Raw genomic sequence first — 23517 nt, 5'->3', positions numbered from 1 at the left:
CTCCCCTGGTGGCTCAGTGTGCACAAGCCTGGCACCCGCAGAATCCAGTCCTCCACGTGTGTCCTGACAGGAGTCTGCATTGCTAACTACTTCCTGGGCCTATTGTGAGCAGCAAAAGGGACCGAGGATGCAGAGCACTTAGCTAGTACTCAATAAAATGTACTAAGGCTGCTGGCGTGGTGGCGCACGCCTGTAATCCCAGCGGCTCGGGAGGCTGAGGCAGGAGCATCGCAAGTTCAAAGCCAGCCTCAGCAACTTAGTGAGACCCTAAGTAACTCAATGAGGCCCTGTCTCCAAATAAAATACAAAACAGCTGGGGATGTGGCTCAGTGGTTGAGTGCCCTTGAGTTCCATCTCTGGCACCCCCCACAAAAAATAGTGCTAAAGCCATGATTGATATTAGTGTTACTATTATTTCTCAGGGCACCCCAGTTGCTGCAGGAGTCAGAGAGGCTGCAGAAGGAGGTCAGCGTGGGCATCAGGACCCAATGCAAGCATCAGGACCCAAGGCCTGACTGGAAGGAAGGTCCAGGCCAGGGCAGAGAGAGGTGGAGCTCTCAGCATGGCTGGGGACTTGCAGGGCATGTGGGGCAAGATGGCAGCTCTGCCACAGTGGCAGAGGGACAGTCGGGGGCTGCTGCAGCCTCGCAGCTGGCACCACTCAGGGGTCTGGAGAACACTGAGCAGTACCAGGGCCAAGAGGCAGAGTTGGTCCAGGAAGAAGCATGGCCCAGGGCAGACGCATGCAGGCCATGTAAGGGTTTTAGTTGGTCCACCCTTGGTGTGGGGGTGCTCTTCTAAGTTTCCAGGGAAACCCTTGGCAGCCCCAGTAGCCCCTCTCCCAGCCTCTCCCCAGGGCTCCTTGGTCTGAAGCAGCTGCTGGCTGTCACCTCCATTTCCCTCCAAGTGGACATCCTGGTCCACTCACCTGGCTGGGCTTCTGGGCGGCAGGCCCAGGCAGGGGGGCTGCATCCTCTCCCTTGGGTGCTTCGTGGGGACCGGAAGTTGTTGAAGGGCCATCCCATGGGGGCTGCCTGGAGTGGAGGAACTCTGGTGGCCAGCAAGGACGAGAATGCGGAGTGGAGGCCCGTCTCCTCCCCAAACCATCCACTCCAGGAACATTTCCCAAGCACCTGCTTCGTTCGCAGCCGGGCCTTTCGGAGCTCAAGTCTGGTTGGAGAGAACAAGGTGTGGAGGAAGCAGGGCCGGCAGAGCCACCGGAGGCAGAGACAGGGCTGCTCCCTGGCTCGGCCATGAGCCAGCTTCAGGTCCTGGGGGAGTCCATCTCCTCTGGAGCCCCAGGTTCATCTTTTTGCTAAAGCAGGCATTAAAAAGCCGGGCTCAGTGGTGCACCCCTGTAATCCCAGCAGCTCGGGAGGATGTGGGTTCAAAACCAGCCTCAGCAACTTAGTGAGCAAAGCCCCTAAGCCACTCAGAGAGACCCTGTCTCAAAATTAAAAAGTTTTAAAAAGGGCTGGGGATGTGGCTCAGTGGTTAAGCACCTCTGGGTTCAATCCCTGGTACAAAAACAAACAAACAAAGGCAATAAAACCACCCCACGGGTTGTGTTAAAGGAAATGAGCTGAGATGGCATGAAGGTCCCCGTGCTGGGCTCTACTTGGGGCTCCTTCCCCAGGAGGGAGAAGCAGGCCCCTCCCTGCAGCAAGCAACTCTCTGGAGACAGGATGTGGCCAGAGGCCAGCCCCAGGGGACCTGGGAAGCAAGAATCCACAGGACAGCCCCTGCAGAGCCTGAGGCCTGGGCACCAAGGTCTCCATCCTGCTGGCCCCTGGCATGTGGGTGACATTGGATGTCCCTCCTCTCTCTGGAGGTCCGCCTCTCCATCTGTCCAGCAGCAGAGCAGCCTAGAGGCCTGGCGAGCCCCCAGCACCGTCCCTCCAGGGAAAGGGCAACACCCTGTGGTCACTCTTTGCAGGTGGGAAAGTAAAACCCAGGAAGGACTCAGGAGACCATGTCCAGGTCAGAACCCGAAGCCAGACCTCCTCACCCCATGCCCGCAGTGCCTCTCCACATGGTCCAGGGGCTTGGCCATGGGGTGAACTGAGGTACCAAAGCCCTATTGGAAGGTGTGGCTTCCTTTCTAGGAACTCCCCAACAGAGCCCTGGCTCCCCCAGGCAACCAGCCGTCCCCCTCCGAGTAGCCTCTAGACCAGGCGCTCCTCTGCTCAAGTACCTTCCATAGCTCCCCGTCCCCTAAACTCATCTCCGGCAACCAGGGTCCCAGTCTCTCCCCAGCTGATCTCCTTGTGTCCCACCTTTGCTTCCATTCTGGTCACTCTGTATCCCCATGGCCAGGCCTGTGTGGATTCTGCTTCTTCCTCTGGGGACACTCTGCCCCGTCTCCTTCCTCTAAGGCCATCCGAATGTCACCTGCCTGTTAGCCTTCCCGCTCCTCAAGTCCTCTCCGCCCTTGGCTGCTAGAGGACACTCTCGGGCTCTCTGAGTAGCTCGCACACCCACCTGCAAGGGTGAGGAGGCTCCTGGGAGCAGAGTTCAGGTCACCCCTACCCCATGTCACCATCTCATCCTCAGCTCCCTGCAGCAAGGGGGGAGGGCCAAGTGGCCTCGGTGCCCTGTGCCCGCACCAGGGTGAACAAACAGGGACTGTTTGGTGTCCTTTGGGAGCAGCTCTGGGCCAGAGGTGCCGCAGGCCAGGCCAGCGCCGGCCAGGCCCTGCGGCAGGGCTGTTTTTGTTTTCCTTCTCCCTGGGCGAAGGCTGCGGGGGTGTTCTGAGCCACAGCTGGTTTTTATTGCATCAAGGCTCAAAAAAGCCCTGAGCATATTTTTAGAGAGAAGGGGGAAAAAAAAGAATATTTTCTTCCCTGACCCAAGATGGGGCTTGCTCCAGTTTTCCATCTGCTCTCTCCCTCTGGGCAGGGCTGGCAGGGAAGCCTCTGCAGGAGGATCCTTCAGGACAGCGCGGATGAGCTCAGAGCCATGGCCAGGGAAAGGCTGCTGGACGCTGTGCCCGGCCCGCCCACCAACACACAGAGGCACGCGCGGGGCCTGGAGGGAGGGAGCCCTGTGCCGATGGGCAGTGGGGGGCCAGGGACTTGCAGGGCTCAGCAGCAAAGGCTAACTGCGTGCAGCCCCGGCCAGGGGTCTGCACGCTTACTGCCCAGATCCCTGTGCTGTGCAGGTCCCTGCCAGGTGCCTGATCCAGCAGAGCCGGCAGGCCTGGGACCAGAACAAAGGTTGCATTGGAAGCTCCTTTGAAGAGCCGGCTTCCAACTGTCTGCAGACACCATTGGGATGAATGAAATACCACATCATTTCAGGAATCACCGCATCGCAGAGCTTCTGTTGCGATGCCTTTTCTCAATCGAAAGATGCTAAATGTACTGGTGCTCGGCTAGTGTGTGTATGTGTGTGTGTGTGTGTGTGCACGTGCCAGGGCATGACCTGCTTGAGTAGGGTTTCTTTGTGTGATATACAGTGTGTGTAGGTGTGATGTAAATATTTGTGTGCAGTGTTTCTAGGACACTGTGTGCATTTCTGGTCTGACTTGGGTCCTGGACGTGTGTGGTACACGTGTCAGATGCATGCTGGGTGTGCAGTGGGGGCCTGCGAGCCGTGTGTTTGGTATGTGCTGTGCGTGCTTCGTGTGGGGGCATTCCACGCGTGCTTCTTGGTACTGGCCAGAGCACACCTGGAACTGGGGAGCGGGTCCCTGCTTCCCCCGAGACTTGCCCCCTGCCAGCCCCTGCTCTGCCATCAGAATGCTCTGTGCCTCCGTGACACCCAATCCTGACAGTCCTAAAATCCCCCAACCAAGCAGCTGAGGGCGACGAGGCGGAAGCAGAGAAGCCAGCACTCCCTACGGCTATCCCAGCAGCAACCAGGGCACTCGAGGCCTCCGACAGCTCCTATTTCCCTCTTGCACTAGCCCATCAAAGGGGGCATGAAACCATTGCCATGTTTTGTCGAAGGAGAAAACAGCTCAAAGAGGACACAGAGGAGAAAGCAGGTCCCTGGCAGCCTCCAGTCACTGAGAGGACAGCCCAGATTCATAAGGGCAGCTTCTTGACTTAGGGGTTCAAGCAGGAAAGTTGGAGGCAAATTGCAGGTGTGTAGGGGGCCAGCTCCACTGGGTGCTGCCCCCTCTTTCCGCTCTGTAGCAACACAGGCCCTGCCCAGGATCAGAGCCAGGGGGAGGTAGGCAGAAGGTGGAGCCAGCACGCCAGGGATTCTTCACCTTTCCTGGGCAACCTGGCCAGTTCGGCTACCCTCTCACCCATCTGCCCTCTTCCATCCCCAGGCAGGAAGAGCCGCGCGGGGCTCACTCCCAACTTCTTGGAAACGGAGGCAGCCCAGCTAGAGTCCAGGGGAGCTTCATGGGAAATGAGCTTTTGGGTAAAAAGGAAAAACCCACATGAAGGCCTTCTCAGCCCCGGGTCTTGGGCGGGCACATCCTCTGAGCCCCAGTGTGTGACATGAGGATAGCAGCCTCTCTGTGGGGTGGCAGGAGGACCGCAGGGGAGCATGGGCAGTTTTGGCACGGGCCTGGCACAGGGAGGCACTCAAAGACGTGTGTCCCGTTCCTGTCCCCAGCTGCCTGGGCAGCCACGAGGGATGAACTGGGCTTAATTGGTCCAAAGGTGCTTCTCTTCCTGGCCCCAGAAGAAACTGCAAGGGAGAAGGAAACAACAGTTCTCAGAAAGTCCCCATGGAGTCCTTCCAGGAGCTGGGCCACGGGCTGCTACGTGGTTCCTGCACACCCGCTGGGCCTGGAGCACCCCTCCCCCCCGCCCCTCACCTCATCCCAAGCACCAGGGCCGGAGGAGCACGAGAGGGCTGCTTCCTCTCTAGATGAGGAACTCCCGTCACCCTGCCCGGGGCCTGGCCTGGCCTCCTCCCCCAGATCCTGTGGACTTGGGTGTCCACTCAGTGGTCCACCTTTCCCTCAGCACCTACAGCTCTCCTCTGTACCAGTGACCTGCTAGCTTTACTCTGGAAACACCCCAAGTCCCATGTCACCCCCAGGCCTTGTGGTAAGGAGCCAGGTTGGAGAGCAGAGCTTCTAGTGTCCTGGGTATACTGGGAGCAGTCTCAGTGCTGAGCCTGACCCAACCTGACCTACAGGGCCTGACGTGGCCACTCTCAGAAACTGGTTAAGCACAACCCCTCAGCAGCTGGGGCAAGGGGACCTGACCTCTGGGAGTGTTCTAGAAATTTCTCTCTCTTCCCTCTCAGAGCCTCTCATGATCCTCATGTTAAAAATGCCAATGCTGTTCAGAATTCTAGCCAGCCGACTACTTGGAGGCCCCAGGATTTACTCTCTGCCAATGTACACAAGTCGCTGTTGCCAGTTATTTTAAGTGTCCATAGTTACGAGCTGAAAAGTGCCCCCTGAATTCACAAGTTGAAATCTTCACCCAGTGCCTGAGGTGTCTGACATGACGGTAGCCCTCAGACAAAGCATCCTTTGGGTTTCAGATTCGAGATGGGGTCTCTAGGAGGGATCTGGATTAGCTGAGGTCATGAGAGTGTGAATGACCGTCTTCCTCGTTCTGTTGGACTGCTGGCCTTCTAAGAAGAGGGAATCAGAGGCACATGGGCACAGACCAAAGACCCTGGAAGACCAAGAGAGAAGACGGCCACTGCAAACCACCGAGAGAGGCCTCAGGAGTACCAACCAACCAGCTGACCCCTGGCCTCCAACTTGCTGACTCTAAGATGTGAGAACAGATTTGTCATCCGAGCACCCGGGGCTGTGGGACATGGTGATGGCGGCCAAACTGACCACTACAGATGCCCATGTGTGTCTCCCACTGTGCTCTGGTCACCTGTTTGAGAGCCCATCTCCCCTTCCAGACTGTGAGCTCCCCAAAGGCACCTTGCAGGCCTGGCCCAGGCGTCCCTCGGAGCCCTGAACCTACCACGGCCCTGAGAGGGTCAGAGGGCATTTCCCAGGTGACCCTCCCAGGACGAGCAGAACTTCATTTTGCAAACTCTTAAATCCTCAAACGCTGGAACCTAGGACACCCAACTGCACAGGTCCCTCCTCCCTCGCGGCCCCTCCCCAGCTGTGGAGCGCCTCCCACCTGGCCTGTGCTGCTGACCTTTGGTACAATAGCCCTGAGAGAAAGCTCCCTCCATTTCACAAGGGAGTAAACTGAGGCCCAGGGGAGACAGCTGTCCTGCCCAAGAGCTTTCAGGAATCAGAGCCCTCAGGGAGACACTGAGGCCCCCAGACCCCAAGGAGGCCTGAGAGGGGTCGCCTGGGGAGATCCAAGGCCTGGGATTGAACCTGACTCCTCTCGTTCGCTCTGGGTGAGCACCTTCCTGGCCTCTGTTCCACATCCGTACAATCAGTTCAACAAACATGCAAGGGCGTGCGGCGGGCTTGACCCCCAGAAAGGCCCAGCAGTGACATTGCTGCCGCTGCTGCTGGTCCCAGAACCACTCTGCACCTGCTCCCTCAGGAAGCCTGCAAGCTCAGGATGGAAGCTTTTCCTGAAAGCCGGCGTGGGGGCGGGCAGCCTCCGTCCACCACCTCTGAGCACTGCCACTCTGTCCTTTGCCTTCCTCTGGGCCTTGCAGGCCACAGGGCTGGATAGGCGCAAAGGCTCATTGTTTCCCCCCAGGCCCAAACCAGGCCAGGCCTGCCGGGAACCAGCAACTAAAAATAGCCCCTCGGAGTGTTCGGGTCCAGCTGCTTATCTCGCTGCAGGGGTCAAGAGGTGCCTGTGCTCTTCCTAGCCACCACTCTGGGCAAAGTCCAGTTTGGCCAACTCCCAGGTCACCCTGATCAGAGAGCCCAAACTCACACCCACAAAATATTTAGTGGAAAATTCAAGGCCAGTTATGGTTCCGGAGGGGCAGAGCCGTGGTGTGGACTTTCAGAGCCATGGGGTTCAGAGGTCAGAGATGGGTTGGGGCTCAGCCTGCAGAGAATTGGGAAGAAGGGCCTGGAAGAACAGGCAGAATCCACGAGGCAAAGAGAAACAGGGGAAGGCATTCCAGAGGCAGGAATCCCGGAAGCAAGGGAATGAGGAACGGGGATGGCTGGGGAAGCCCCCTAGGTGGAGCAAAGGGGACGCTCTGGCTCTGTCAAGATGGCCCCCGAATGCCTTGCAAGGCTCTCCTGACCTTCAAGATCTCACAGTGCTGGGGGCAGATTCCAAGGACACCTTCACTTCCAGGGCTACCCCCAGCATGGTTCCGCAGGACCAGTCCCAAGCCCCCAGGAAGGAGCCAAAGGCTGGAGGGTGGAGTCCTTAGCACACTCCTCCAGGCCTCAGAAGGAGGCTGCTCACCCAAGACATCAGGTCCACCTGCAGGCTGTGAATGCCCGTCAACAACGTCTGTGTGTGACACTGCACAGCATCACCAAATGGAGTTTACTCCAGATGCAAGGCTGGTTGATATGTAAAAGTCAATCGATGTACTCTTCTTAACAGGCTAAATAAGAAAAACTACACTATTACATCAATCGATGTGAAAAAGCATTTAGCCGCCGGTCAAGGTGGCCCATGCTTGTAACCCCAAATCCTGGGGAGGCTGAGGCAGGAGGATCTCGAGTTCAAGACCAGCCTGAGCAACAGCAAGGCTCTAAGCAACTCCGTGAGACCCTGTCTCTAAATAAAATACCAAAAAGGGCTGGGGATGTGACTCAGTGGTGGAGTGCCCCTGAGTTCAATCCCAGGTACCCAAATAAATAAATAAATAAATGAGCATTTAGCAAAGTTCAATATCCTTCATGATAAAAACTCTCAGAAAATTAGGGCAATTTCCAACATAAATAAACTTCATATGTATGTACATGAAAGCATATATGTAAAATAACTTCCTATGTATACAAAGAACATCTACAAAAACCCTACAACTAATATCATATTCATTGATGAAAGACAGAGGCCCAACAAAACTAGTAAAGGAAATAAATTGCATACAGGTCAGAAATGGAAAAAATAAAATTCTCTCTATTTGCAGATGACATGAGTATGTAGAAAAGCTAAGGTATCTACAAAAAATACTCCTAGAACTACTGAGTTCCACAAGTTACAAGATACCAGATCAACCTACAAAAATCCATTGTGTTTCTATGCACTAGCAAAGAAAATCTATAAACTGAAATTTAAAATGTAATATTGTTTATAATCATTAAGCAAAGAAATAGGTGTAAATCTAACAAAACTTGTACAGAACTTGCATGCTGAAAAGTACAAAATGTTGATAAAAGAAGTCAAAGAAGATCTAAAGAAATGGAGAGACATACCATGTTCATGAATTGGAATACAACACAGTACAATTCATCATCAATTGAAAAACAGGTATGATGTAGCTGTTATCAATATCTCAGGAAAGGCCAGGGAGATAGCTCAATCAGTAGAGTGCTTGCCTTGCAAGCACAAGGCACTGGGTTCAATCCCTGGCACTGCAAAAAAAAAAAAAAAAAAAAAGATCTCAGGAAGACATTTTATAAGCTAGACCAGATTATCCTAAAATTTATAGGGAGAAGCAAAGTAACTGGAATAGCTAAGGTAATTTTTAAGAGGAAAAAAAAAGAACAACATAGGAAGAATCACTCTACTGATTGTAAGACTCAGAATAGTAATCAAGACTGGCATTGGCAAAAGGATAGAAACAGATCAATGGAATGGAATAGACAATCTAGAAATAGACCAGTACAAATATATCCAACAGATTTTTGACAGAGGTGCAGATACAATTCAGCAATACCAATATACATCCACGGGACCGCTATAATAAAAAGGACATCATAACAAGTGTTGGTGAAGATTTGGAGCAATTGGAACCCTCACACACTGCTGGTGGGAATGTGAAATGGTGTGGTTTGGTAATGTCTCCAAATGTTAAACATAGAGTTTGTATGATGAACAATTCCTCAGTGAAGTATACACCTAAGAGAACTGAAAACAGGTCCACACAAGAAAATTGCACACAAATATTCTTTTGTGTGCAGCACTATTCATAATTGCCCAAAGTGGATGTACTAGTACAGATGAATATTAAAAGCATTGTGCTACTGGAAAGAAGCCAGTTGCAAAAGACCATACATGTGATTCCATTGACAGGAAATGTCCAGAAGAGGCGAATCTAGAGAGACAGGAAGTAGATCAGTCCTTGTCCAAGGCTGGGAGGGGTGGGTAAGAGAAAAGGAGTTGTTGCTAATGGGTTCAAAGTGCTTTTAGGAGGTGTTGAAGTGTTTGTTCTAAAATTGACTGTGATAGTGGTTATTATACAAACTTGTGGATGTACTAAAATTGTGTACTCTAGGTGAATAGCACAGTATGAAGGAGATCTCAAAAAGCTGGATACTTTAAAGCAATTCAATGGCTGAATTCAATTCAATTCATTTGAACAAATGATACTGGAGCAATTGAATATCCTTGTGCAAAAAAAAATGAAGTTCAACCTGAAGTTCATATATTATGCAAGTGTTAGCTCAAAATGATCTTAACGTAAAAGTATCAAACTTATAAAAAAAAAAAAAAAAAGGAAACCCTTCAGGACCCAGGGCTTCATGCAAAGCTCTTAGACAAAACATTAAAAGCATGATCTATAAAAGAAAAAAAGATAAGTTGGACTGGATCAAAAGTAAAGCTTTTGCTTTGCCAAAAAAAAAAAAAAAAAAAAAAACCTGCAAAAAGAATGAAAAGCCAAGCTACAGACTTAAAAAACTGACTTGCAAACTACATACCTGACCAAAGGTACATTTGTAGAATATAGAAAGTACTGTCAAAATTCACCTGCAAAAAAGCAAACAATATAATTAGAAAATGAACAGAGATGTGAAAGGACATGTCACCAGTGAGGATATACGGATGTACCTGAAAAGATGCTCAACATTGCTAACCACCGGGGAGATGCTAATGAGGACGTCGGTGACGTATCATCACACATTGCTGCGACAGCTCAAATGAAGCACGAGGACAACATTCAAAGCCATCAGAGATGCAGAGAAACCAGGTCTCTCCTGGTGCAGCCGCCCTGGGAAATAGTCCCGTGGTTTCTCAAAATCGAAACCTGCCCTTGCCCGACGACGATCCAGTAGCGGCATTGTTGGACATTTAGCCCAGAGTAGTGAGCAGCTGCGGCCACACAAAGCTCCACACAACCTTGTAGCAGCTGTACATGTCGTGGCCCCAAACTGGAAACCACCAAACTGTCCCTCCGCAGGTGGCTGGCTAAGCACACATTGGTACCTGCACCCACGACAACTCGGATGCCTCTCAGGAGTGAAGGAAGGCACCCTGGACAGGTCACGTGGGGCAAGAGTCCATTCCCATGTCATCCAAATGACGGAACTGGACAGAGTACAAATTAGCGGCTGCTGGGGTAGGAAGGGTGGAGGGGTGGCGTGGCTGTAGGAGGCGTGGGGGCGCGCCTCGCGGTGACTGCGGAGTGTGGCCTGTCTGCAGGGATCTACGCACGGGATTAGTGGCATCCGCTCTGCACACAGTGTACCGGGGGCGGTTTCCGGTTTTGATCTTGAACTGTGATGGCATAAGGCCTCACTGAGGGGCGCAGCAGGTGAAGGGTGCGTGGCACCTCTCTGTACTGTCCTGGTCCATTTCCCATGATTCTATAATTATCTCGAAAATTCTAAATTAAACACACACCCGCACACACGCACACACACTTCTCATTGCCGTGAGAGCTTGTCCCCAAGAAGATGCTGCACCTCACGGCAGGGGAAGGGTCGGAAGGAGCAGATCCGAGCCCATCCCACAGTGAGAAGCCAAGTCCACCAGCTCCTCGGGGGCAGCAGACGCCAGCGCCCAGCAGACACAGGGCAGTGAGTAGTGACTGTTCTAAAGCTGGGTGGCCGCGTCTGCAGCACTGCTGTAGAAGCTGATTGACAGGCGCCCACATGCCCCGCCCCTCTCCACAGCCTGCAGAGGAGGGGTGCCTGTCCTTGGCGACTGAGGTAATGACAGCTAATGTCCCCCAACTTCTCTTCTACCCCTGTTACCGTAGAGCAGTAGGACCTCTGATGTTTATCTGGTCATGTGTCCATCTAGATTAAGACCACATTTCCCAGTCTCCCTTGTTATTCATCGTGACCATGTGACAAGGTTCAGCCAGTGAGTCGCAAAGGAAAGTGTCATGTGACAGTTTCAGGCACCTTCTCTAAGAAATCATTGACATTTTCCTTTTTCTCTGATTTTCATTCCCTCTGTGATGGCTGGAGCTCCAGCAACCATCTTGGGCTTGAGGTGGGAGCTGTGTTTTGAGGGATGGCAAAGTGACAAACTGGAGGAATCAGGGTTCCTGGTGACCCTGGAAACGCTCTGCCAGCCTGGGCTCCTGATGTGTCAATGCCCTCTTTGCACGAGAGATGCAAACGTCTATCTTGCACTTTCTGTCACTCACAATCTTCACTTACACAGCGGCTTCCCCTCCAGGTTTCTTCTCCTGACCTTCACCTGGGCAAGGCACACACTGAGTCATACAGCACTGTCCCTCCTTTAAATAAGCACTTATTTAACTCTTACCCTGTGTCAGACACCGTGTGTAATAAGGCTGGGGACACAGTGAGGAGCAGGACCCTGTGGTTCCCACCCCCAAGGACTTTATGGTTGAGAGGAAGACACAGTGAAGTCAATAGGGACGTGAACTCTCCACCTCTGACAGGTGTCAGGAGGAAGACACCAGGTGCAGTGAACAGACAGTGGGTCTCTTCCAGGCGGGTCAGGGAAGGCGTCCCTGGGGAGTGACATCTAAACCAAGCTCTGGAGGAACCCAGGGGCTGGAATACAGCCTGTTCCTCCAGAGCCTGGTGTGGGATCCAGCCGGTCTGTCTCCTTGTACCTGTGTAACCATAGCAATGTCCACTCTGTGCCTCCGTTTCCTTCCCTGAGAAACACAGATTCAGTTTACGAACTATTATTTTTGCGGTACTGGGGATTGAACCCTGGGGCCCTCTATCACAGGGGCCCTACAACCCCAGCCCTTTTTATTTTTTATTTGAGACAGAGTCTTGCTAAATTGCCAGGATTGGCCTCGAATTGTGAGCCTCCCACCTCAGCCTCCCGACTCAGCCTCCTGAGTCACCTGGTAGTTGACAACCATTGACAGAGCATTGACAACGTGCCAAACACTGGGCTAAGCACTTTCTAGGTGCAAATTCTTTTACTTCTTCTAGCTACCTTACAATTCAGATACTCTTCCCGCCCCTGTGTACAGATGGGTAAGTCGAGGCCCAGAAAGTGAAGTAGCTTGTCTGAGCTCAGACAACCCAGTGGAAGAGCTGGGAGTTCCCTTGAGCGATCTGGCTGCAGAGTCTGCCCACGTTCACTGTTTTCTTGACGCCTGGGACCAGTGTCAGCATCAAAGAAGACGTCAGTCACATACTTAGCCAGCGCCTGGCACCTCTTAAACTCAATAAAAGTTCAATCTCGTCAGCACCATCATCACCGTCATCACCATCATCTCTGACCAGGGAGGAGGGGAGGGAGGCTTCCGGGCAGAGGGACTGCTGTGTAAAGGCCCAAAACAGAAGCCAGTGCAGTGCAGTTGAGGACCAGAAAGCAGACCAGCAGGGCTCCATGCAGAGAGCTCGCAGCCACAGTATTAGCTAAGAGCTCTTATCACCCTCTCTTTATAAAATAGGAGACATGGGCCCAGAGAGGTTAAGTGACTTGCCAGAGAGACACAGCAGGGAGACATCAGAGCCTGGTCTCAAACCCAGGTTTCTCAGGCTCCAGAGGCAATACTCCTCGTCACTATCGTCCACAGCCTTGGAATGGAAAGAACTCCAGAGAGGAGCCAGTTCGTGCTGTGAGAACACTCCAGTAAGAGAAGGAAATACCACCAAAGGTATGTGAGAGTCAGCTGGCTCCTGAGAGCATGGCTAATCCCTGACTCGCCCATTCCTCAGATGGGGAAATGGAGGCCCAGTGGGGACAGGGGACCTGCCACCAGCTGGTGTCCGGCACACAGGAGTTCTCGCCCTCCGGCTCCTTGGCATCTGCCCAGGGGGCTGCACGGGGCTGGGTGGGGTGTGTGAGGTGGGCAGGTGGGTGCGGACTTTGCCCAAAGGGCAGAGCGCATAGACAACCAGCGGATGGAGATCAAGGCGCAGCTGGGCTGGAGGACAGGCAGCGACCCGAGGGGTGGACCCGGGCGGGTGGTAAACAGACTGGTCTGGCCACGTGGGCCCTCGCTCCCGGGAAGAGGCTGCCCCGCCTGCGCCCACAGACGCCTTTGGAGGTGCTCAGGAGAAGCTGACTCTCCTGGTTTCCCAGAGGGAAGGACCAGGGGCGGGGGCTTCATCCAAGTCCAAGGTCACAGAGAGCGTTTGGGGCAGATCTGAGAATAGGGAATAGGAAAGACAGTGGAATAGATGGGACATTACTATCCTATGTTCATATGTGATCATATGACCAATGTGATTCTGCACGTACAACCAGAAGAATGAGACGATGTCCATGTATGTGACATGTCACAATGCATTCTACTGTCACGTATGACTAATAAGAACAAATAAAGATACATAAAAAAAGAAAATGAGCCTCATGCCGTCCTCCAGGGCTGCTGGGAGGGCTGGTGGAGAAGCGGTGGGCTGTGTGGTCCCGCCCATTCTGTTGTACCTGGTCCTCCGTCCCCCAGTCCTGGCCGCGCCCCTGTCCCCCCACCACACAGAGTGAGCTGATCAGCCCCATGGCTGTTCCTCAGGCCCTCACGACCTCCTCCCACCCAGGAAGGGGCACTACCATGCCAGGGGGCCCAGGGTACCCTCTTCCCGCCGCCTGACCCAGCCAGGGAGAGGACAAGCAAAACCAGATGTTCCACAGATGTTGCCAGTCGTGTGCAAAGCAGTGGCATGCTCGCGGCTTCTCCGAGCCCCAGGCAGGAGGACCCAAGAGCTCTGAGGGAGAAGGAGGGGCTGGGGCGGGGTCCTCAGAGCCTGAGGCCTCAGGGCACAGAGAGGGAGTTAGAGAGGCTTTCTGGGGCAGGATGTCAGCGGGCGGGTCCAGGAGGGGACAGCAGGCAAAGTGACCAGGGGATGCAGAGGCAGGGAGCGGGGTGGGGAGCTCAGTGGAGCTGGCGAAGGTGGCCGGCGCCAGGTGGCTGGGGCAGGAGAGCCGCGGGGCTCGGTGGCCCAGGAGCATCTTCAGGAGGGGAGGGTTCGGCGCTCCAGGGAATCCCAGGCCATCCCGGCAGACTGGGAGACGATGAGCTCCCTGTCGCCGAAGGGATGCAAGCCGAAAGCCAGGGGGACCCAGCCCCGGGCGGCAGGCTGGAGAGTCGAGGGGGACAGAGTGCCCAAGCCAGGCCGGGAGAGCACATGCCCCGACGGCAAGGGCCAGGAGCAGAGGGCTTCACGCCCTCGCCGGGCGTCCGCTGAGTGGCATTGCTGAGCCCTCGTCCCTCCCCACCCTCCAGCTGACCCCCACTGCTCCCCGTGGGGCCGCGACTGGGCAACAGGGCAGGGACAGCCCGCCTCTGCCTCAGTCCCTCCAGCACAACTGTTCCTGGGAGCACGTGGGCCCAGGCTGACACCAGGGCTCCCCATCCACTGGGCTGGGTCAGCGCCAGGCCGGACGAGGGGAGGTGAGCTTAGCCACTTGCCCGAGACGCCAGACAAGGCCGACACTAAGAGCAGCTCCTGTTGGGGGAGCAAACGCCTGGGCCAGGCTCTGGACGAAGAGCCACAGGTGCAGCCTGACCTGGCCATCGGCGGGATGGCGGATGAGGGAGCCGAGGCACGGAGAGGACCTGACGGCATGCAAAGATCCGCAGCCAGCCGGGGAGCCAGGGACTGCGTCTGAGGCCTGCCTCCAGCCCGGGCCTTTCCACCTCCACTCTGAGCTGCTTCCCTTGCCGGCTCCAATCTGGGCCACGCGGTGGCACCTGTTCCAGGGCTTCCCAGTGCTGAGATCCCACGCGACAGCCTGGGATCAGGGATTCCTTTCTCACAGGTGAAGAGAAATCAGTTCAAACAACACTGTTCAGGTGAGAGACTGAAGCCTCCCAGCGTAGGGCACAGGCCCCGGGAGGCCTGGTGGGACCCGGTCAGGAGGACCCAGGAGCCTTTCTACTCTGGTGTCCGCTGCTCCCCACGGCCAAAGCTGCTCTGTGGCCAAGCGAACTAGGGTGTGAGTAATGGAAACCAGGCAGTGGGGCCTTCCACAATGGGAATTCCATCTGCCCAACTTTGTTCTCCTGAACTTTGGTTTCCAAGGCAACTTGGAAGATGGAGGGCCTAGCCCAAAGCTGAATAGCTACGACCTCAATCAAGGGGAAGGTGAGCCAGGTGCGGTGGCGCATGCCTGTAATCTCAGCTGCTCGGGAGGCTGAGCCTGGTGGATCATGAGTTCAAAGCCAGCCTCAGCAAAAGTGAGGCCCTAAGCAACTCAGTGAGACCCTGTCTCTAAATAAAATACAAAATAGACTGGGGATGTGGCTCAGTGGTCAAGTGCCCTGAGCTCAATCCTCAGTACATCCCTCCCCCAGAAAAGGGGGGAAGGTGAGTCTCTGTGGACCCAGCAGCTTCTCCAAGCAGAGATGTCATACAGAGGCCAGGCCAACTTGGACTCAGAAATCCCAGACTCTGACCCAGCTCTGCATCTAACCATTTTGAGGGAATAGTGAGCGGTATTACAGTCCCCCCTGGGCCTCAATTGCCAGGTCCCCAAACTCAGGCCCGAGAAATTCGAGAGGCATCCTTGCTTGGAATCAGGAGCACACAGGTCTGCCTCCTGCATTTCCAGCCTCGCTAAGGCCAGAAGCTCTGAGGCGGGAAAGCCCTTCCTGGTTTATAAAGACAAGCAGTTCTCTGGCTACAGTGCTGGGGTCTGAAGGAAGAAGACAGCCCCTTCCTGGGGAAGCAAAGAAGGCTGCCTTCAGTATCAAGCCTCTACTGTCGGCCTGGTCCCCCAGGTAGGTCCGCCTCACCTCATTCCAAAGCCCAGCAGCCTCTGGAGACAGGTGAGCTGCCCAAACTGACGCTTGTTCGGGTGTCCTTGAGCACAGAGACAGGGCCGCCTCCTGACCGGGCTGTTGCTGGCTCGCAGGGGCTTCTAACCAGGCTTCAGGGTGCGCCACTTGCAGTGAGACAGGAGGTCGGGACAGTGAGAAATGCCAGACGGCTCACCCTCCATCGTGAGCAAAGCCCCAGGATCTACAGTAGGAACAGGCCAAGGACCCTCCCCACATCCGGGCTCTGGCCCAAGCCCCCTTCACCCCACAGAGGGCTTACCCCTGAACTCCCCAGTTCAGGGGGGCAGACAAGGGGAGGAGAGTGAGGGCACAGCCCCATGTCCTCTGCTTCTCAGGTCCCCGTGAGCAGGCCTGAGCCCAGCATTCAAGGCAGAGAACGAGAGCCAAGGAGATGGGCTCCCGCGTCACTCCAGCCAGCTCTGTCTAAACTGCCCGACAGAGCCAGGCCATGCCTCGCCCCTGTTCCGGCCCTGGGAGGCCACCGGTGTGGGCACCAGGGCTGACCTGGGCACTAGCTTGGCCTGGGCTCTAGGCCCTCCTCTGCCCACTTCCAGTGGGCCAGGTCCTGCCCTGGAGTGTGGGCCAGGCCTTCCCTAAATGAGCATCTCCTGTTAGTCAGGAGGGGAAACAGAGCACAGAGGGGCTCTGAGTCCTACCTCCTGTCCCCTCCCCAGGAGGCCTCCAGCAGGCACCACCAACCTTCCTGAGACGCTCCCTGTCCCCCTGAAAGCCCCAATAGAAACTCAGGGGGTGCCCAGAAACAGGAGTGAGGACCCCTGCTGAGGGCGCAGAGCCAGCTGGTGACCAAGCGAGGACGCCATCCTGCCCTGGTAGAGCACAGCAACCCAGAGCACAGGCTGCGTGCCAGTCGGGCGTGGGCTGAATCCCCGCCTGCCTGTGTGACCTTGGCCAAGTCCCCCGTCCTGTGCTTCATGCTCGTCTGTACAGTGGGGGGGCAGGCTTGGGGAGAAGATGGCGACAACATGGGAAGAAGGTGGCCGGCACCAGCAGAGGGAGGCGGGGGGCACAGCTCCCCGAACAGGGGCAGAGACGGCCCTGGGTGAGGGGTGGTGACGGCGAGCAAGGGGACGCGGAGGCTGGAGACCAGGAACGCACAGGGAGGGCGCAGGATGAGAAATAACACAGGCCTTTTATTTGCTCCAGGACTCGGCTGCTGTGTGGTCTGAGGGCGCCATCCTTTCCCGGAGCCCCCGAGGACACCCCACCCAGGGGGCACCAGATTGCTCCTCCAGGCCTCATCAGTCCAGAAGGCCCAGGTGCCCGGGACCAGTAAATGCCCTGAACTGGAAACTGGTGGCCACCTTCTCTGCAGGTGGCTCCTCACAAGGCATCGGCTAAAATATTGCACTTGTAAATCAGGAAAACTGATGAGGCAAGGGTTTCCTATTACAGGACAACGTGCCAAGCATCCAGCTATGGTTTAAATAAATAAAACTCATAGTGGGGGTCTGAGCTGCAAGCCCCAGCAGCCCCCAGGAGAGCCCCGGAGCCCAGGCCTGGGCCTCCTGCCCCATCAGCCAGTTCTTTAAGGAACTTGGTCAGCACGAAATCTCCAAATCTCCAAAGCAGGGAGCAGCAGCTCCAGATCTGGCGCAGCCAGGGCCCCTGACCTGCCAGGGCCCTTGGGCCCCCTCGTACCAGGGCAGTGGGGACCCAACGGGCTGGTCCTTCTCCTCCGCCAGTGCCCTGGGCCTCTCTAGGTCCAGGCCTCGAATCCAAATGTCCATCTGTCTGTCTGGAGATGCAGCCTCTGGGGGCTTGCTTGCCCCCTCCGTCACAGGGGGGTGGGAGGCAGGTGGGCGGGGGCCCAGCCCGCTTGGAGTGAACGCTGAGTTCTATCCAGTGGCCCTAGAGTGGGGGACTCATCTTCTTCTGGTTAATGAGGTCCAGATAGAGGTCGGAGCGGAGAAAGCGAGGATACGAGTCCTTTTCCATGAGCCCGAAGATGCGCTTCTGTGCCAGGTCGAAGCAGCCCCGGGTGACACTCTGCAGGTTGTCCTTGGTGTGCTCCCGTGTATATGAGTCCAGGTTTACCTGTGGACACCCAGGGTGACATGGTCAGGGCTGCTGGCAAGGGCTGAGCCAGTGCTGGAAAATCTGTGGGCCAGGCAGGCCTCCTACCTCCAAGGCCCTCTGTGCCACCTCATGAGAGTTCCCTGCAGTAGAGGCCCTCAGACCAGGGGACCTAAGTCCTGGCACAGTCACTAACTGTCAGGGTGGCAGCATTTACAGGCCTGAAACACTAGGGTCAGGAAGCCTGCATTCAAACCCCAGCAGTGCCACACCGGGGCGACCTTAGGCAAACTACTCAGGTGCACCGTGCCTCAGTTTCCCTACTGACGGGCTAGCGATGACAGTGCATGCCTCAGGGAGTTGCGAGAATCAAGAGGGAGCACCTGCAGAGAGCACTTTGCACACAGGAGGCGCTCAATAGATGTTAGCTGCTATGCTCAGGCTTTCTGAGACTGTCTCAATTTTTTTTAAACAAAGATAATATCCAAACCTAACCTACAGATTTTTGTGAGGATTAAACTTGAGAGCGAAACCTGAAGGGCACAGCATGTGCAGGTGGGGACGTGGCCGTGCCTAGGGAGGACCCTTTGTAATCATGAACCGGGATTGTTTTCCTCCTGGCTCCAACCTGGGCACATGGCCTCTAAGAGTCCCTCTGGTCTCCCTTCTTCCTGAGCTGCTGGCAACCTTCTTATTGCAACTGAAGGGTCACTGGGCTGTCGGGGTGTGGGGACGGAGCCAGCCTGCATCCTACCTCCTTGCACGCCTGGATAGCAATGAATTCAGCAAAGATCTTCTTGGCTTTGGCTGTCATCTTGGACTGTGACTTGACCTTCTTGAAGTCCTCACAAGCCAGCCAGAATTCCAGGTTCTCCTCGCTGAACTCAGTGCGAAGAAAGGCCTGGAACACTGTTAACCCATCTGTGAGAAAGAGCCCAGAACCTGGGTGAGAAGGAGAGCTGACCTACCTGCCCTTAGGAACCCTGGGCTTGCCCTCCCCGGGCCTTGAGGGTGGACGTGCTGGAGCTCAGTAAGAGTCCCCAACCCTGAGATTCAGGGCATGGAGATGGGCCCAGAACCTGGCCCTGCCATGGCTATGGCTGAGGTATGAGGGCCTTGGCCTGTCCCTCCTTCATCTGCGAAACAGGCTCATCCTGAATCAGGAGCCCTGGGGATCAGATGGGACCCTGCCCATCAGAGGAAAGGTGCACTTGGCCCTGAGCGACCCCTGCTACGCGGAAATGTTTACTGTTGTTCTGAGAATATGGGTCTGGGCACAAGGTTCCAATGGCTGCCAAGAGGCAAGGCCAGCTCCCAGGGGCAGGAGGGGCCGGCAGGAGCCAGCTCCAAGGCCAAACCAAGGGTCTTTCCCGAGCCCAGTCCCCCAATGGCAGTGACACCTTACTGGGCCCTGGAGAGAGGAAGACGGCCTCTCCAGGACCCTCTCTGGGCCGCTGAGGGGAAAAGAGAGGGAAAGAAAAGGCTGGAGGGCGGCCGGTCGGCGGCCCACTCACATTTGTGAAGCAGCAGCTTCTCCAAGGACTCACTCCACTTGAGGGCTTCCTCCGAGGTGGGCCTGAGGGGCGAGGGAAGGGGCAGAGCAGGGTGGTGAGGCTGGGGCCGGGGGACGCTGGGGCTGGGCGGCCTTGGCGAGCCACCTGGGCCCAGGCTACAGCCAGGAGGGAGGTCCACTCCAGCCCCGACCTGGCTGCCTGGATGTCCCATCAGGCCACTCCATCCCAAGAGGGCTGCCACTGCTGGGTACCAGGCCCCTTCTGCAAGATCCCCCATCTCCCCTGAGCCAATCACAGCGACAAAACCCCTTCCCCGAACCCTACCGCCTAGCCCTGCTCCTGGCCTGAGGGTCCCGGGGATGCCTACGGAGACCTACTTGAATGACTTCATCATCTTGTCTGTCTTGCCCCCTGGCTGGGCCCCTGGGGATTCATTTCGCCGCCTGAAGATGGCCAGCTTGTTCTTCACGTCCTTGGCTCTGGGGGCAGAAGCAGAGAAGAGAGCTGGTCAGCCTGGCACCCACGATCCTGCAAATTCAGAGTGGGGGCGGGGTGGTCTGGGGCCAGGGACACCTACTCTTTCATCGTGTGCCGTCTCTGAAGGTTCCCATTGCGCGTGAGGTACATGCCCCGGAGCATCTCTGTAGAGCCCCCCACCTTGAGGCCCCCCGTGATGGTCTGCTGGGAGCACCCCTCGGGCTCCCGCCTTCCACCCCCCGATCCCGGGCTGCTGGTAGTAACGGTGCAGACCACAGCCCTGCGCTCGCTGGAATGCTGGCTGGACGACTGGACTCCCAGGCGCGAGCAGAGCCAGGGCTGGGACTCAGACAGGAGGAGCCAGGAAGTGGGCGGGGCCAGGAGGGGGAGTGGAAAGAAATATCCCTCCGGACCAACCCTGAGCGAGCGCCCCTGAAAGGGGCATGTGTCTGCAAGGGACAGCCTCTGGGGCCCGCCCCCAGGCAGGAAGCCAGACCCAGTTATTTGTGACCAGCCTCCCTGTTACTATGGCAACAGGGAGACAGTGGAGGGGGGGAAACAAGTCAGCAAATTGCTGGGAGGGAAGGAAGGAGGGAAGAAGGGAGGGAAGAGGTTCTGCCCACCAGGGTGGCAGGACAGGCTATTTTTAGTCAAGAACCATTTTTAGCCAGGCCCCTCCTCCAGGAGCCAAATTTCAGTGCTGGGTGAATCCGCTTCCAGAAAGGGGTTAAATGCCTCCAACTCTAGTTTACTCCTCTTGTCCCTACCCCCTGCCCTGGGCACCTCCAGCTCCTGCCAGTCTCAGTTAAGTGGCATTGGGTCCATCCATCCATGAAGATACCAGAGGTCCCCAAAGTCTTGGTAGTTTAGAGCTTGAATAATGTCAGATGTACGAACCCTATAAACTTGCAAAAACATCATCTGAAAAATTATTTAATTCTTTACACATAGTTTCATGATTTTGGGGGGAGGGGGGTACCAGGGATTGAACCCAGGGGTGCTTAACCACTGAGCCATGTCCCCACCCCTATTTTGTATTTTATTTAGAGACAGGGTTTCACTGAGTTGCTTAGTGCTTCACTTTTACTGAGGCTGGCTTTGAACCCCCAATCCTCCTGCCTCAGCCTCCTAAGCCGCTGGAAGTGGTTTTTTTGAATAATAAAATCTTCACTCTTAATTTTTGGTCTCCATCCTACCAAACATGCGAAATGGTAACTGAAACCAAAGATTAAGATGAAATTTTTATTATCAAAATCATGAGGTGAAAAAAAAAGTGTAAAAGAAATTTAAATAATTGAACTTTCAAGTGAGGTTCTAGCATTTCTACTTCTGAAGTTATTCAAGCTTAAAACAGCTCCAAGGCCCATAGGACCCCCTGTGTAATTAAGGGAAGTGGCACCTTGCAGGTGAGGTCAAGGGCCCAAGCCCTGGAGCCCACCAGCCCCTGCAGGGAGCAGATCTTTGTCCAGTCCCCTAACTCCTCTCTGAAGGTCAAGATTCCCTGTCTGTCCAACAGAGAACACGCTGCTGTAGGACCCCAGGAGAAAATGCATCATCGAAACATGCTTGGGACACTGAAACCACACCTGTCCTGGGTGTCTAGACAACTGTCTAAGGCCAGGGACCCTGTTCTAGCAGGTTCCAAGCCAATGAGATAAGGCCCAGGAGTCCAGGGGTCTCAGCCCGCAGGGAGCCCTGCAGGGATGGCGCTCTGAGCTGGGAGCCCCTGTTCCAGCTCCCTGGGTCCAGGTGAGATGCAAAGCCCAGGAGGGGAGGGCCCAGAGCTCCTGGGTGCCAAGCTGTCTCCACCCCACTGGGCTCCTTGTCTGCTAGAGCCAACTAGGTTCCTCTGTGGCTGGAGGAGGCCAGGGCTCCTGTCCAGCCACACCTTTCCATCCAGACACACAGAGCCAGCAGGCTGGGTCTCTGAGTCCAGCTCTACCAGTAGTAGAGTGATTTGGATAAGTTACAAGCATGTCCCAAGTGGTTGAAAAAGTAACTAAGTTCTTTGTGCATCAGTTTGTTCATTATAAAATAAGGATAAAGTAAATAGAAAATGTCAAGTAAAAATAACGGTAGCGATTCACTTCGATCGTGTTCATAATGTACATAAAACAATGCCCAGCACGGCGAACGCAGCCTATTATTACCCCGGATGCTAAGGGTCCTCAATTAAGCCTTGAAGAGTGTGAGTTTCAAGCGTTCAAAAGGTGGTGCCCACTCTGAAAGGAGGCTGGGGTCGGTCTGGACGCTGGCCCTCCACCGCCACGCACTGCTCCCCACAGACAGCACCGTCCACAGCAGCTTGGCGCCGCATGGACCCGCCCCTTCCAAAAAAGCAGTTCGGTGAGAATGGCTGCGACAAACAGCTATTTTTGCGTGTGTTCCACTTCCTAAGAAACTGCTATTGTCCCTGGGTGCAGAAGGAGGGACGTCTAAGGTTGCTACAGAAAAGGTAGGGAGGCTGGGAGAGAAAGGGTTTATAGGACAGCGGACCCCAGCCAAGGTCAAGGCCAGGGAAGAGGGTCATGGAGGTATCCGGGGAAGACTCCAGTCCTCTTCCATCAGGCCCCATTCCTGTAGAATGGCTGGATACTACCAAAATTGGAAGAGAAGTGAGCTCGCTCTGGGAGGTGTGCCCCTTAGCCTTCTCCTCTGCACTTCTCCCCCCCCCCCCCCCGTCTCCCTCAGTCCTTGGGGTAAAAGGAGACCTAAGACACCTCCCCACAACACACACACACACACACACACACACACACACACACACACACACACACACACACACACACACACACCCGAAAGGCTTGGAGGAGCATGGGCTACTGTAGCTAGGCCAGCAGCGCCCCCTCCTGGCAATACTTAAGATAGCATGCAAGAGCACCCGGAAAGAAAGGGGAACCCCCATGAATTGTCAGTTCAGCCCTTTCTCAGGTCACTCAAAGGTCCAGAGGGAGCAAAGGACTTGTCCACGTCACTGCTTGGCTCAGAGGCTGGACGGCAGCTGGGCAACCTGGCTAGTTGCCTCTGGCTCACTGTGGCTCCTTGGTACCCAATCAATGTCTCAAGATCCTGTTGTTCCTTGATGTCTGTCTGGGGCTGGGGAGGGACTGAGTAAGCCCCTCCCGGCCTGTACCCCTGGAGCAAAACAAACCCTTGGACAGAGGAGGAAGAAGCGTGCAGGGAGCCTCCCCAGCCCCAAGAATGGAGACCGAGTCTTCCTGACGTACAGGTTTTTGCTCTTTCTCTTCTGGCAGGCTTCATCGTCGTCCCCGGTCACGTCAGTTCCACTCATCTGCAGAGAGAAGACAGGATGCAATCTGCGTGTCCAGGGGCTGCTGCCCAAGTCAGATCAAACAGCTCCCGCAACCAGAGACCCTCCCCAACACTCCGGCCCCTGCGAGAGCGCTGGGTGCAGGAGGAAGGCCCTGCTGCTTGGAACAGCCCAGCCAGGGCATGTGCTAGGCTTGGTAGAGCCTCCAGCCAAAGGAGGCTGCTGTAGGAACCCAGGCTGCTGGGGAGCAGCTGGAGCGACAGAGCCTGGTTACAGGCAGCAGGG

The 23517-nt window shown here is 55.4% G+C and overlaps 1 protein-coding gene across 9 annotated transcripts in view; it reads right to left on the bottom strand.

The window, feature by feature from the left end:
• RGS3 (regulator of G protein signaling 3) overlaps positions 1-23517 on the bottom strand; it is a 363854-nt gene that overhangs the window by 228019 nt on the left and 112318 nt on the right. For 6 of the 9 annotated variants that reach the window (XM_079113623.1, XM_079113625.1, XM_079113626.1 and 3 more), the window contains 5 exons: positions 23189-23253; positions 19862-19963; positions 19485-19546; positions 18725-18891; positions 17068-17991 (listed from right to left, as the gene is read on the bottom strand). The exons of 2 other annotated variants lie outside the window; for them this stretch is intronic. In XM_079113623.1, coding sequence (XP_078969749.1) covers positions 17806-17991; positions 18725-18891; positions 19485-19546; positions 19862-19963; positions 23189-23253 — 582 coding nt within the window. In that variant the 3' untranslated portion in view covers positions 17068-17805. Of the gene's footprint in view, positions 1-17067; positions 17992-18724; positions 18892-19484; positions 19547-19861; positions 19964-20061; positions 20300-23188; positions 23254-23517 lie in introns of those variants that run through there. One more of the 9 variants, XM_079113624.1, reaches the window with a different exon arrangement.

Source organism: Sciurus vulgaris (genome assembly GCF_902686455.1).
Source record: "Sciurus vulgaris genome assembly, chromosome: 15".
In the NCBI taxonomy this organism is placed as follows: domain Eukaryota; kingdom Metazoa; phylum Chordata; class Mammalia; order Rodentia; family Sciuridae; genus Sciurus; species Sciurus vulgaris.
The sequence above is the reverse complement of the archived record's forward strand: the minus strand, read 5'-3'. Positions and strand labels throughout refer to the sequence as shown.